This window comes from Passer montanus, unplaced genomic scaffold (genome assembly GCF_014805655.1).
Source record: "Passer montanus isolate IOZ18808 unplaced genomic scaffold, ASM1480565v1 scaffold40, whole genome shotgun sequence".
Taxonomy (NCBI): Eukaryota; Metazoa; Chordata; class Aves; order Passeriformes; family Passeridae; genus Passer; species Passer montanus.
This window is the reverse complement of record NW_024368819.1, coordinates 139,338-153,871: the sequence shown is the minus strand read 5'-3', so window position 1 is coordinate 153,871 and position 14,534 is coordinate 139,338. Positions and strand designations below refer to the sequence as shown.

At 39.9% G+C, this 14,534-nt stretch overlaps 1 protein-coding gene across 1 annotated transcript in view; it reads right to left on the bottom strand.

Moving 5' to 3' along the window:
- Nucleotides 1-831: 831 nt before the first annotated feature.
- SOS1 (SOS Ras/Rac guanine nucleotide exchange factor 1) overlaps nt 832-14,534 on the bottom strand; it is a 41,977-nt gene continuing 28,274 nt past the window's right edge. The window contains exons 12-23 of the mRNA XM_039718830.1: nt 11,261-11,342; nt 10,924-11,046; nt 10,664-10,767; nt 9,362-9,584; nt 8,578-8,697; nt 8,119-8,281; nt 7,667-7,784; nt 6,267-6,439; nt 5,224-5,340; nt 4,803-5,067; nt 3,647-3,765; nt 832-2,418 (exon numbers count right to left, since the gene is read on the bottom strand). Of these exons, the coding sequence (XP_039574764.1) occupies nt 1,915-2,418; nt 3,647-3,765; nt 4,803-5,067; nt 5,224-5,340; nt 6,267-6,439; nt 7,667-7,784; nt 8,119-8,281; nt 8,578-8,697; nt 9,362-9,584; nt 10,664-10,767; nt 10,924-11,046; nt 11,261-11,342 (2,111 nt within the window). The 3' untranslated portion in view covers nt 832-1,914. The remainder of the gene's footprint in view (nt 2,419-3,646; nt 3,766-4,802; nt 5,068-5,223; nt 5,341-6,266; nt 6,440-7,666; nt 7,785-8,118; nt 8,282-8,577; nt 8,698-9,361; nt 9,585-10,663; nt 10,768-10,923; nt 11,047-11,260; nt 11,343-14,534) is intronic.

The window sequence follows — 14,534 nt, the reverse complement described above, 5'->3', positions numbered from 1 at the left end:
GGTTTTGAGATCTTCACTTTGTTTTTCTTTTGCCAGAAAAAAACTGTTTCAAAACAACACTGTTAAAAACATCTAAGAAGGAATACAACAGACAATTTCAAGATCTGACTTTGGTGAGAAATGCCATTCCTGTTGATGAAATGCTCTCCCAGTGTAACAACCACACCAAAGAATCACAGGGCTCTGATCAATGGCATTACTGAAAGCATTAAAAAAAGGTGATTTCTGCCATCATTCAACTGACACTATCCCTAAGAGATCCAGCTGTCCAAGATCCTGAGATGTGTCCTTCTTCCAAAGAGGATACGTGAAGGAATTTTACTTGCCTCATGAGCCATGTGAACTGAGCATGAGACTCGTTATGCTTCACTTTATGCTTCACATACCTAGTGCAGAGGACATTACAGAGCTCCTTTTCTTCAACAGCTGTCATCCATTACTGTCCCAGTCTCGTCTGGAGCCGAAGAGCAGCATGCAGGTTTATGGATAAACCATGTCAGAATACTTACAACATACCTGTTTTGTCATGTGTATTTTGGACAGAAAAAGCCATTGTAAAGATTAATATAAGTTTGATTTTTTTCTAACATTTGTCATACAGGATGTGGGCAACATTTTGTAAGGTAAAATAATTCACTTTGGGAATAACCCAGCCTCTCAAATATTACTGAATTATTATTTGTAACATGCCAGAAACACCTCTTTAGTCTCTTATTACTAAAATACATACACTGAACTAGGATAAATACGTACCACAAGATGGGCTTTTATCCCCCTCAGTGCTTAACTGAAAAACTAAGTTGAACATTTGTCCATTAATAATTTAACGTATGTCAGCCAAACATATCTTTATCTTTATTTCAATTAAATTAAAAACAATCTGCAAGTATATTTATGCAACATTCACTATATACACACGATTTATGCAACTGCAAGGCAATCCTATGTATGCTGATTATTCTATTGTTAGTAAAACATGACAATAGCTATGGAAGTTGACAAGTGACTGTTTTCATGGCATGACTGAAAAAGAATAGCTACTAGCCATGAAATGGATTATCAGTAAACCTTAAAAAGAACATGACATAACCTAGCAGAGATTAACAGTCTTCTAAATGTAGTATATTTGCTTCAGATGATAGTGCTGCTTTTAAAAAAAAATCGCTGTCACCTTAATGATGTAAGACTTTCATCAGCTCTATCTAAAGAAAGCAATAATTAGACATTATGCTTCCTGGCAAAAATTTATTTTTAAACTGGCACCACAGTATTTCAGAAAATAATAATAAAGTACCTCTTTGGTGAAGCCTAGGTACCCCCTACTACTCATTGTAACAACTTGTAAACAGGACCGCAATACAGTGCTTTGCCTTAATTCTAGCTCGGTTAGGTACCACAGATCTTCCTCACAGTCCTTCTCATAATTTTAGGAAGGTATTTTAAAGCAGGGAGTAAGTAAAGCAAAGGAAAATTAAGAAGGATATAAAGTTCCCTGTTTGAGATTTAAAAAAAGTGCATAATGTTTTCATTCCGAAAACTGTGCCACTGTATGGAACTGATGGATACAAGACTGTTTTTCCTTCCTGTACTGGACATTATCGATCATTACACAAACACAGTCTCTGCTCATTGGCCAAAGAAGTCTCTCCAGACTGGTTTCTGGTACAATCAGCTGTCCAATTATTTTAGAACAAAGTCCTGCATACTAAAACAAGAATAGCAAGTTAACCGGGTTTTCCACTAGAAAGTCTGTTTTTGCAATTCCATTTCTGTACACTACATTTCCAACGCATTGGAGAGTTCTTAGTGTTTGGCATACACATCCCAACTCCTTGACACCACCAGGTTCAGTGCATCCATTGCCAGCAACAGACATAGCACCAGGAAAATGCGACTCCCAGCGCGAGGGACAGTTCAGGAGGAGGGGGCGTTCTCCAGCAAGGGTGGCCCATCCCGATGCATCGACGGGTGCGTGTGCTCCCTTTTGTAAGTTTTTGGAGGAAGCTTTGGGATATGTTGAGAAGTGCTTTGTCGTGGAGGAACGGGCGGCCCAGCAACAGAAGGGAGGTCCACGTCCTGCGGTATCAAAGGCGGCGATGGCAGATGCCTCCGTGCTACATGTGGAGAAGGGGTCTGGGGGGGAGGGGGCGTGAACGGAGAGGGGCTGTTTGGGAAGAAGGCGTTACCAAGTTCGCTTTTTCTCCCCAGGGGTGGAGGCTGGAGGTGTAGTGGTGAGCTAGAGAAAACGTCTGGAGTTCGCACAGGTTCCCGTGGCGGTAGCTCGGGGGGGTTTGCAGTGGTAACACAGGAGTCAGAGATGCAGGTCCGATCAGGCACCGAGTACCTTGGAGAATACACTTTAGAGGTTGGTTGCCTAGGAGGGATTGCTGGTGGGTTGTCCAGGTGTGCAGAAGTAATCTGAGGTACACAAACACTTCAGTCAGTAAAATTCCAGAGTGGCAGCAAAGCACAGGACCCTGCTGTGAAACAGAAGCCCCCTCCTGCACTGCAGATTGCTCTTAGCAGGGCTGCAGCAACACATGAGTGAACAGCCAAGGATGGAAGGCATGAAGATGCACAGAGAGGGACAAAGGCAAGGCAAAGAATGGTCAAAGGAACAATTTCCATGCTAGCTCCAGGTCTGCTTGCTGGGGAGGTTTGGATATCTTCCACCACCTCCCCAGTAAAAAAGCACTTGGAATGATTTAATATGTCAGGAATTTCTTCCAGAAAACTACAAAAAGGGAGAGGCTGATGATGCTGAACAGGGAAAAAAAAACTATGCTGAGAAGATGGAGTTAAGTAGTCAGAACTATGGAAGTGAACAGTTCCCAAGTTGCAGACCATAGTGACAGGATAACTGATCTCCAATGCCCTATCACGTACACAATGTTTTCAAATACATTTTGGTAGCATTTCAGATACATTTTGGTGATGCGTCAAGTTCTGCTGACTGGCAAAACAGTTGCCTGTAGTCTGAAAAGAACTGCTGAAGAGCCACTTAGAAGCTCTCTTCAAAAACATATCTGCTTTGAAGTGATTTTGAGTGGGATTTTCAAATCTGAAGTCACAAACAAGCTTCCACTGAAACCAGGTGAAATTTGACAGTGTCTGCAACAAAGGTTGGATCAGATCCCAGCTGCCAGACAAATGCAAAAGGAAAATGTAGCAATGGCTTAAGCAGGCAGGATAGGTAAGCAAGAGGGGAAAGCAAGCACTTGAGCACCACAGCATCAGGATAAAATATTCTGGTGAAACTTTCCAGAGGACTGAGTTCTGTATAGCACTTTCCATCATTACTGTTCATCAGTTCTTACTCTTAATTAATATTTCCTAAAACGATACTAGGAAACAATCCCAGATGGAAACACCTGCTTGAAGCCTCATGTTCTCACAGGCTATGCAAGGGCATGAGCACAGCACATCAGTAGATGAGACTTTTGTAAATTTAGCTCCCATCTATTTTCATTTGTTTGATATCAAGACATAGTGAGGTAGAGCTGTGAAGGCCTGAAAAACATGGCTGCTTACTCTTTCACATGCAGTTCTTAAAAAAATAAATGTACTGTCTTTGAGAGTTACTTTTCTATCATAGCCTGCCCCTCTTTTCCCAGAAAAACAAATGACCTTTTTTCTGCTTACTTACTTTTGATGGGGAGGATTCAGCTGGGGCAGATTCTGGTCTTCTTCGTGGAGGAACAGGAGGAGGGACAGGAGCATCATCTGAAGTTTTGGTAAAGTTTATGGATGACACAGAAGCAGATCCTAAGGGACATAAAAAACCTGTTGATGATGATGAACTTTTGGCTCAATATTGCTGCTAATAGAGGTGCCATAAATAATGTAGCGATTGCTCATAAAAAGCATAATGAATCAAGGAAGTGGCAAATGAAGACAATGAAACAAGCCTCTAACTTGCAGCTGCCAGAGAAACTGCTTTTCTGAGCTGCAAAGATCTCTGTGACCATCAGCTCCTGAACTTTCTTAAGTAATCCTTGAGACCAAAACCACACCACAAACTTGTTCTTATGTCGCAAAAGCACTGAAATAATATTCTAAACCTGCAGTCAATGGACCCAATAACAAAGAAATCCTTTCTCCAGAGGCTTTCTGAAGACCTGGCTTGGACACTCAGCAACAGCACAGGAACTTCTGTCTTTAGGAAGTCATTTCACCTCCTTGTGGCAACCAGTTGAACACAGGAGTAACCTCTGAAAACCCTTGTATGTGAAAGGAGTCTATATCCATTATTAAATACTGAGGGCACACCACAAAATATGAGCTTCCTTGTATGCTGGGAAAGACAGAAGAAAAAGAGGTGTGGATAGGTCCTAATGGATTTAAAGCAAGCAAATACTGATTTTAAGTTCTGCAGGAAAACCACCCATGTACACTGAAATCAGTTCTGAATTGCAGCAACAGCATAAGGCACCTACAAACAATTAATTTTTTATTCTCAATGTTCACCATCAGACACTCACCAAATACTTTCACACAAATCCTATGGCAGCACATCCCACAAGTTTGTTTGGGATATATATGGGCCTAGAGATTACCTCTGCCTTCAGTTTTGACAGGTCCTTCAAAGACTTGTAACAGTCCCTATGTAACACATCTAATTCTGTTCAGTTTCTCCTTCACAATAAAAACTTTTTAAAGAAAAAGTAAGAAATATTGAAAGTTTTTTATGCTGCAAGGAGACAAAAGCGATGATTTTTACAATCACTTGAGAAGGCTAAAGCTGATTTCCCCTGCCTAACACCACAAAATGTGAGTGGCACGTGCTGTCTGTGAGCACCTACGTGTGTGGAAAGGACTGGAGGGGTCCGAGTCGAAGACGCTGCAGGCGTCCGTGGTGCTGGAGGTGGCAGAAGCCGGGGGTGGGGTCAGCGGGGTCCGGGGCGAGTTGGGGGCAGACGCCGTCGCTTCCGTCTCGCTCTCCGGGATGCGGCTGTAGCTGATCTTCCTTGGCTCCTGCTGCAGGGGTGTGGGATGCCTCATGGTACCTGGCCTTGGATTAGAGGGACGAACACCTGGGGACTTGAGAGGGTAGCTGTACTTCTTGGGCTGAAACGACAGGAAATATCAACCAAAGTCAAAAGGCCGTGGGATCACTTAAATGTAGCTATGTAGTTACGTCAGAGATCTGAAATTACTTCTGCCATCTATGAAAGACAATTGTAAGCACTTTCTGAAAAATAAATACAAAAATTGAATACTAACAAATCTTGGAGGAGGCTTGACATTTCGTGGCTCTATCTCCAGTGACTTGTTGAATAGATAATCTGTAAATTCTGTCTCCACGCTGTTTCCCATTGGATTCAGGTTTTCAAAAAATCTCTGCAATACAAGAAGGCAGACAACTTGTCAGCTAAGATGCTTCTTAATACTGCTTGTTTCTACAGCACAAATGATCCCAACTGTTCAAGAGAAGAGAGAAAATGCTGGAGTCAAAGGCATTGACAGACTTAAGCCATTAAATCTGCTCATCGCCAGGCCTTTTCTGGACATTGCTACTGCTATTCTTGGCTTGAAAACCAGCTGTGCAAGTACCCTAAATGCTTTCTGCAGCGCAAAATCAGACCAGGTTTGCTCAAGCACTTCCAGAAGAGGCTGCAAACAATCCATCTTTACACTGATGCAGGGAAGATTGCTCTCACACTGCATTCTGTCAAAGCCTGAGGAGAACAAATCAAAAAAACCCTTGCAGAATCTCTTAAGATAACCTGAACTGTGATTCTCTGAAAGCACACAGCTCAAAAGATGGTAAGGAAAAAAGAAAAAAGGAAGAAAGGAAAGCAACCACAGAGGACACTGCTTAGAGAACATCTCAGACCAAGGAAAACAAGCACCAGGAGAAAGAAAGATGCGAGTATCATCTCCATCAACACACGATGTAAACACAGTTCTATCAGGTAAACATGGAACATAAAGGTGTAACAGAGGAGGAAAAGACAACTGCGCTCGCTGGACAAATAATTGAACTGAGTGAAGGACAATGAGCATCTGCCAGTTTCAGTTCCTGTCTAACACTGATCAATAAGAAGATCTACCAAAGGCCCAACAGCTGAGAAAAAAATGAAACAAACCCAAGAAATTGCAAGCATTGAGCTTTCTGGCCTTTCTTACACTGAGACCCAAGAGAGGTTTTATGACAGGTCCTCTACTCATCTCTGATCTAGTCAGACTGGATCTATGTGAATTCAGTCTGTCCTTATGGCCTGTCAGCTGACAGAATGACCACAGAAGGAAACTGTGTCACTTACCCTGATGTCAAATTCCACTCTTAAACAATATGGCTGGTTCTGGTACTGCTGGATCTCTCCTGTTATCTCAGCTACCTTCCTTCTCTTGCTGAAGTTTATAAGGTCTTTCCCATGGCGCTTGAGAAATTCAGGATTGCCTTCTTCTGTTTTCAAAATGTTGGTTAAGTAAATCCCTAAACAGCACACAGAAGAGGTTTTCAACACAGAGTACAAAACAAAGAGGAAGTCACAACTGAATACAAGGAATTCTTAAAGAATTTAATTTGTGCACTGCAATTATTTAAAAAACGCCTTTGTTAGGATCAACAAGAGAACTACACCTCACCTTCCAATAAGGGTGACAATTTAAATATTTTAACATGCCTTTTCCAGAAAGATACCTTTTGCATCAAAGTCCCAAAGCCTGTGCATCTTTCTATGGTTTAGGAAGCTCATACAACTGAACACTAAAAGGGGACACTGAACAGGAGTGCTTTCTCTTAACTCCTTTTCTCCATCAGACACCCCAGCTAAACTCCAAAAATTATTTTCAAGTTTTATCTTCACTTCATAATTGCATAAAATAATTTGAAGATTAGGAATAAAAAAATGCTCTCCACAGATCATTGTCTGGAATTGTCATTATGACTTGACAGAAATAACTGAAGCTATTCACATGATCCTGCTAACCTCTACTCATCTCTGAAGCAGGACAGAAGGTTTCTTAGTTGATCTTATCTTTCTTTGCAGAGCTCTGGAGTATATCTTTCCCCAATCTGTAAAAGGCCAAAAAAGCCATCAACACTATTTTCTTTCAGTTTTGGCTTGAAGCCTATGTTGGACAAGTGCACTGTCCAGACGTGGAACTGATCTGTAGCAAACATTCAGGTGGCTAGCTTAAGAACAGGAGTGACATGTGCTTAACATGACAATCTACTCAATGTCAGTAATCTACTTCAAAGAAGAACTGTCAAATCTGATGATAAAGAGGATGCTTGCTTTCCAAACTCTGTTTCTACAGAAATAACTTTTTAATAGAAATGAGACTCTAGCTGTATTTCTTGGAACACTTGATGAGGAAGAGGATCATTCTTTTTCTCCCAGTCAATGGCAATAACATTTCTAATGTGACTGCCATCTACTGAGAGTATATCTGGTTGTAACAGATCAAAGCACACTCAAAGTAAAAATCAGAACATACGAATATTGTATAAAATAGGATATTGCAGATATACTTATTTTTACTGCAAATACCTTCCATGAATAGTCACTTTAGGGTTTTTTTCACATATTCATGTCTGGGCACCTGTCCTGTTAAAAGTGACTTTTCTCTCTATTGCTCATACTCTGTTTATTCCCTTAGCTCAATACTTTCCCAAAGTTAATGTGGGACATGGCTCATCCAAACCACACGTACTCACCAAAAAAAGGCACACAAGGAGGATTTATGGACCTGAGTTTTGCCAAGTATTTCTTATAATGGTCCTCACTCAGCTCATAAGCTTCTTCTAAGATCTTCTTCTGGCGACTTGGAATTTGCTTCAAAGAGAGATTAAACAGGTGGTTTGGAAAGAGAAGATAAAGGCATGGCCCAGCAACAGTACTGAGAGTAATGGTCTCCCACTGGCACTTGAACCAGGGATCACGAGGACACTTCCCCATCATCCTGAGATAACTTTCTTAAGTGGGGATGGATTTCTTGCTTCTGAAAGCAAGGGAAAAACCCTCTTACACCCTGGTTGATCAGTTTCTTGGGGGATTTACTTTCCTTGCTCCTTGGAAGGAAATGCTTACTGACAAGACAGGCTTTCAGTGCAGCCAAGGTACCCTGCATGACACTGCCATAGCAAAAGTGGAAAATATTTCACTGTACCTCAAACGTGTGGTCCAACCTATAAACTGCTGCAGAGTTCATAGCACTGACAATCTCAAGGACACCATTGAAGTTGTTCAGCTCTTGAAAAACTTGCAGGATCTCAATTATCCGGCTCACTACAATTACTCTTTCCTCTAGGTTTTCTGTTTCTACAATGCATCTAAACACACAAGAACATTGGGGTTTGTATTAAATATGATGAGGTTTCCAAAGTCAAATATTAACTTGTAACACAAACAAATATGATTTCATCAAATTACTTGATGTAGTTCTGAAAATGTCTTAGAGATTTGAAAATATTCTAAGAATAAAAAGCTCGAGACCACTATGTGAAATTTCTCACAGGGACCAGTTTTAGCAGGAATCCTCTTAGAACAGAATTTTTCACAGTACACTGGTGAATGCTCTGTAAATGTCCAGATATGGAGTAGGTGCAGATTCAGGAGAGTCACTTACTTTTCAAACCACAGAGTTAAGTTAGTTGTATGCCTTATCATTTTGAGAAGGTTGGGAGAATTAATTTCTTTATCTTCCTTTGTCCACACACTTCCAACTAGTTCTGATGGCTGCACAGCTCTGGAAGAATAGATGTTTTATCAAAAAATGTAACTAAAAGCAGGAAGGTATTATTTTTCCAAACCCTCTTGATTTTCACTGAATTTGGAATTCATATTTACAAATAAATTCTTAAGGTATCCCTTCTACAATGTTAGGCTGCCCTCATGACTAAATGATATTTCTACACTTCTTTTTTAGACTGTAGATGTTTCTTAATGTATGTCACTCTTAACCACCTCTGTTCATCTAAATGAAGAATGAAATCTCCATCTCATTCACCATAACAAAACGTGAGCTTCCAATGCCTGAATAATTTCTTACAGACAGGTGATGAGATCTGACATGGTCCTTAATTTGCTACACAAACCAGGATGTGAAGAAAACCGATTTAATAATTGTTCATACTTCTCAAAGGTTGATCTGCTCAGAAAATACCAAGAGAAAGCTGGAGCACAAGGCAATTAACAGTATGCAACAGTCACTCATACTGCACATTAACTTTGGAAGGATAAAACAAATATTGTATTTAAGAGAGCTTCCTCTGAAAAATGGAAATTAATACACACCACTGGTAAAGTCCCTTCGTTTCTGTGGGGCTTCACATCAGAGGCCTACAGAAACAATTTCAGGCATGGAGAATATTATGATTTGTGCCACGTGTTTCTCAGTGGAGGAAAGTTACCTGTAAAAATCTGACTCCAGTAAAGTGAGCTGCCGAGCGATTTCTATGGGATGCAGAGTGAGCAAGTCAAAAGTCTCTGTGTGGCCTGGTTTGCTGATGTGCCACTCAATTGCTGGAGGGGGGCTCTCAAAAGTGATGTTGTGGCTCGGCCCAATGGCTTGTGCCTGCTTCTTCCTGTTGATTATCTTTGTGATGGATTCAACCCACTTCTTCATGGCTTTGCCTGGCACACAAAGTTACTATTTAGTCAATACTGTTTTTTCTAAGACATCAGTATAATTCAGGAATCTTTGGATGTAACCCCAAAACCTACTAAATTAAAGCAGTCATATATTCTTTAGGATTGTCATTCTCTACACAAGTGTAGAAGTATTCAAAGACAGAAAGAATTCCCCAACAGCCAATGCTGAGCATGACTTTGCCCAAGCACAAATCAGAACACCCAAATTAGACTCTTGCTCTGATTTAGGTGCTTTTCTTTCTTTTCTGAGTTTACAGTGAGTTTTTGGGAAGAAACCTTATTCTGCCCAAAATGCACTTCTGCAAACACCTTGAACTTTATAGTTTGGGCAAGAGCACATGATTACCTCAGATAACTTAGAAAGTCAAAATAACAAACACAGAAAAGCTTCTTCCTGTACTGCATTTACCATCAAAACTGAGAATAAAATTGAAAGGCAAAATGCCTTTTTAGCTCTGCACCATAAGCCTTTCATGCACCAGTCCATTGAAAATTTAACAGTAACACCCACTGAATTAGCTGCCTCATTCTCCCCTCTTTTTAGTGGCTAAATAACCACTAAGTACTTCTCTGACACAGTCTTTTCCTACAAATTGCTCTTGTGTCTGTCTTGGCTTTTTTTAAAAGGAAACAGGAAAAGTCCGTACAATCTCAACAGCAAGGTGCTCTACAGTTCTAATGTGAAGTAGCTGGAAACTCCTGTTTCAAAGAAATAATAGTTTCCACCATCCAACTTTACAAAAATTATCCCTGTGTAAAGTTTAAAATGACAGTCAAATATTCTGTCCTGATCATGACTTGGTTCTTATTATTTTCTATAATTTCAGTTCCTCTACAACAAAACTCAATTTATGTAAATAACAATCATTACTCTGAACAAGAGCCAGATTTTGAATAATAGTGTGTGTATGGGCTTAATGGAAGTCTATTTAATTTTCTGTTTATGAAGTATTTAATAAGCAGTCCGCCCTGTTTTTCCTGAAAGCAAAATTGACCACACTCTGTATCTCTGAAACAGGATGCTTTAGGATAAGTGTCAGCACTAAAGGAACTGTAAATACCTCTTACTGTTCCAATGAACTCCTCCAAACGTTTCAGAAGGTCAGCATCTCTTTCAAAGTCATAGAAGTGGTGCTCTACCCAGTGTCGACACACATTTAATACTCTGCAAAAGCAAAGAATAAAGAAACACTCTAGAGCCCAGTCTATCTTCCCTATCAAAGTACCTGCAAGAAAGGCCACTGGCAGCATGCAGGGCCAGTGCGGGCAAAAGTGGCACTTCAGAAGGAATTCAGGGTGGCTCAAGGGATGCGGCACTCACCGTAGCTGCACAGGTTGAATGTACTCTTTCCTAAATCTTTTCAGCTCTGCACTCAGGGGTTGGTCTCCGTTCTCCATGGCAATACGGTCGGCTTCCGTTGGCTCAGGCTCTGGAATTTCAAATCTAGCACAGAAGATGGGTGTAAGCACCAGGCCTCTGTCACACCAGTCTTGGGCATAAGCTTTTACTTTTTACTGGCAATCTTTGAATTGGACAACTTTTTATAAAGGTGTTTGAAGCAACTCAAAACCAACTGGAAAGCCAGAATCTTACACACTCCAAGTAAAAGGCAAAAAAAATGCACTTCATAAGAACAGTATTTTTAACAGTGGCATACCTTTCTATTAGCAAACTCAGCAACTCCTGAGGTCTACAGAAGGATCTATATGTTGTGAGAAAAGTCCGAACAAAGTTGGGATCTAAGACAAAGAATAATTTTACACTTATGTCAGCAATTACCTGTTTTTCTTTTACAATAACTTCAATTATCTGTTAAAATTAAGGATGTCACCCTATCAACTTACAGAGAAGATGATGTAAACCAAAATGACTTTGGTAACAGTTCAAAATCCCCTAAAATAGCAATACAAAGCAGAACTTAAAACCAATTTTCATTCTGTTGAAGGTTCACAACAATGACTTTTTTTACCCCCCCCTTCAGTTGTTAAAAGACAGGATTCTTTCCAATGACTTTGAAATTAATACATGATTTTATGTACGAGTAAGCAACTTTGGTTTTGACAGTTATCAGGACATGAGAACTCAAAAAACACATCAAGTCACTTTGCACTGCATAGAAATGGTCTCTTCCACGGGAGAATGCTTCCCCTAAACTGGCACAACTGATAACCACTCATGGTTAAGGCAGCCTAGATATTTTTTCACCTGACAGCTACATTAGAGGTTATATTTATTTCACTTCTAGAAAATCAACTGATTCAATTTAAATTGACTAATTACACATACATTTATTTAAAATATGAAAATGTGTCTTAAAAACAATCAAAACAATCAGAAAACCGAAGTGTCTCTCATAATTACAAAAGCAAACCCATTTGTTTTCAAATATGAGGAAATGCAGTGACAGCTCACTTGCACTGCACAGAGCTGACTAGAAACAAAGCTAACACTTATCACTGAACAGAATTAATGAGCAGATTGCAACAGGTTTGCATATTAAATCCACGTCTAGATTTGAAAAACCAAACCCCAGCTGGTAATTGTCCTAACACAGAGTGGCTGAAGAGGAACTTACAGGAGTTGAAGCAAGAATTCCTGTAGGCTGTAACATGTAGGATAAAAAGGCTGCATTATTTGACCTAATGCTCTACTGGATTTGTTTCCTGGAATATGGATTTTTAAGAGCTGCTTTAAAATCCTCCTTACCTCTTTACCAGCATCTTGTCCATTTGAATGAACACTCCAACTTCCTTAGATCCCACTGAGTTAATTTTGTCAACAGTTTACTGTGATGAGCTGCACACCTTAATTGTGCCATGTAGCACAGCATTTCCTTGCAATTTTGCTGCATGATAATTCTCACTCCTTAAACAATTCCCTATTCTGCTTCTCATATGTCCTTCATTACTCCATTTTTCTTATCATAACCCTTCTCCCACCAGTCCTTGAAACTGTACAGTCCAAAATTCTTTTCAAAGGCAGAACTCCAATACTTTTTGCACAAAGAAGGTCATCCCTGTTCACATCATCTTCATCATGAAAATACACAAATTCTGGGTTGCTAAAGCAGCACAGTAACTCAAGCTTTCACAGCTTGCAATCTGTACACAGCATCTACTCTAAATAAGACAGTTTGTCTACATGAAAAAAGAGCTTCCACAGCAATTAACATTTTCAGATCACTGCAAAATCTGAGTCGTAGCTATTGTTATTTACAGGTAGGGTCAGCATATAAATCCACAATACATACTGAATTTCAAATGAAGTAGATCAGAAAATCAAATCTAACTTTGTTATCTTACTAGCAACGGCTATGACTCAAAATAGCGTACAATATATGAGTAAGTGTTAAAAAAATACAGAAAACACCAGTCAGCCAGGATGTCTGCTCATGTGATAATTCTCTCTTCAATGCAGCCAATTTGAAAGCTAAAAAAGAACAATAACTGTTCTACGAGGATTTATAAATAATCACCCTTGAATTCCTTAAGAAAGGAAACGGACACTATGATGACGCACAAGCACTCAACATATCTAAGCTTTAAAAATAGAAGAGTGCTGCCCTATAGATAAAAAAAATGCCATGACTTTAAAATGTTGGTACCACCTAATCCAGCTGCTCTGAAACAAGAATTGGGCAAGAGGAGATAATGAATACAGAAACACAGTAAAACAAGAAAAACCCACCAGAATATGCAAATAGGGCGAGAACCTGAACTTCTAATTGCAGGGCAATTTCTCTCATGTAAAAATACATGGAAATCTGCTTTTGCAGAGGAGATTTCTCTCTGTTTGGCTGCTCCACCACAGGATAGCTTGGACAGTCTGCCACACCTTGTGACCAGGCAGCCATCAGGGCTGTCTCCCTGTCTGAGCTGCTGTAGAAGCTGGATACCTCCCACCCTTGGCAGAATTCTTTCCTTAGAGCTGTCCCTGTTGCACAGCAAAGAAATTCTGGCTGATAAAATGGCTTCTCATTTGTCAAGGGGGTGAGGGATGACAAATAAAAAGGTCTAACACCCATATCTACAAGTAAGGTGGACTGTGTGGATCTTCATATATTACAAAAAATTGAGACCTGATTTGACTACAAAACTAACTAAACTGCAACAAATTTGTATGACCTTTGCAAAGTGTATCTGTAATTATTTCTTACACCACTTGACCTACAAAGATAAAAACCTAGAGAAAAGCCACAGCTATAGTAAATACTGTCTTTAGACTGGCAGATTAAGGGCTGTCATAATAAGCCACACTGAATTTCAGAAAAGCTGCCTCAGAAAGGGAAACACTTGCTGTTCTGGCATCTGAAGATCACCATCACAGATACATAATCCTGTGTGGGGCAAGAAAAGCATTTCTATAGTCTGTAGCTGTTTGGTTACATATCACCAAGGCACTCATCTTCCCAGGTCTCCAAGCAGAGGAGAAGCCCTGAACTCAGCTGATATATGTGTGAAAGAGCTAACCTGGTACTCTGGAGAACTGCTGCCCTACTCACTGCATCTCACAAGATGCAACAAACCCCTGAATGATTTACACCACAAATGGATCACGTTTCCTGTACAACAGCATTTTTGGTTGAGTCACTCTATCTTTCATTTCTTTGCTGCCCTGGAAAAGACTGCACAGAATGGTGAGGACAATGATGTTTTTCCTCACAGATAACCAATTATAAAACAGAAGGTAGAGAAGATAAGAGTGTTGAGAAATTATGCACAATGTAGCAATGCAGCATCACATCTACTAAGACGTTTAAGGCTACAAAGACAAGTTACATACATTAGAAGACAACTATTTTTCTTCTTTTGGTCAAAGTCTTTCAGGCCACCTCTCAGTACCCATATTCTCAGTTTTCTAATACAATACTTTTTGCTAATTCTTTTGCAAAGGCAATGCTAGATTTAAAAATAATAATAGAAAAGTGTCTT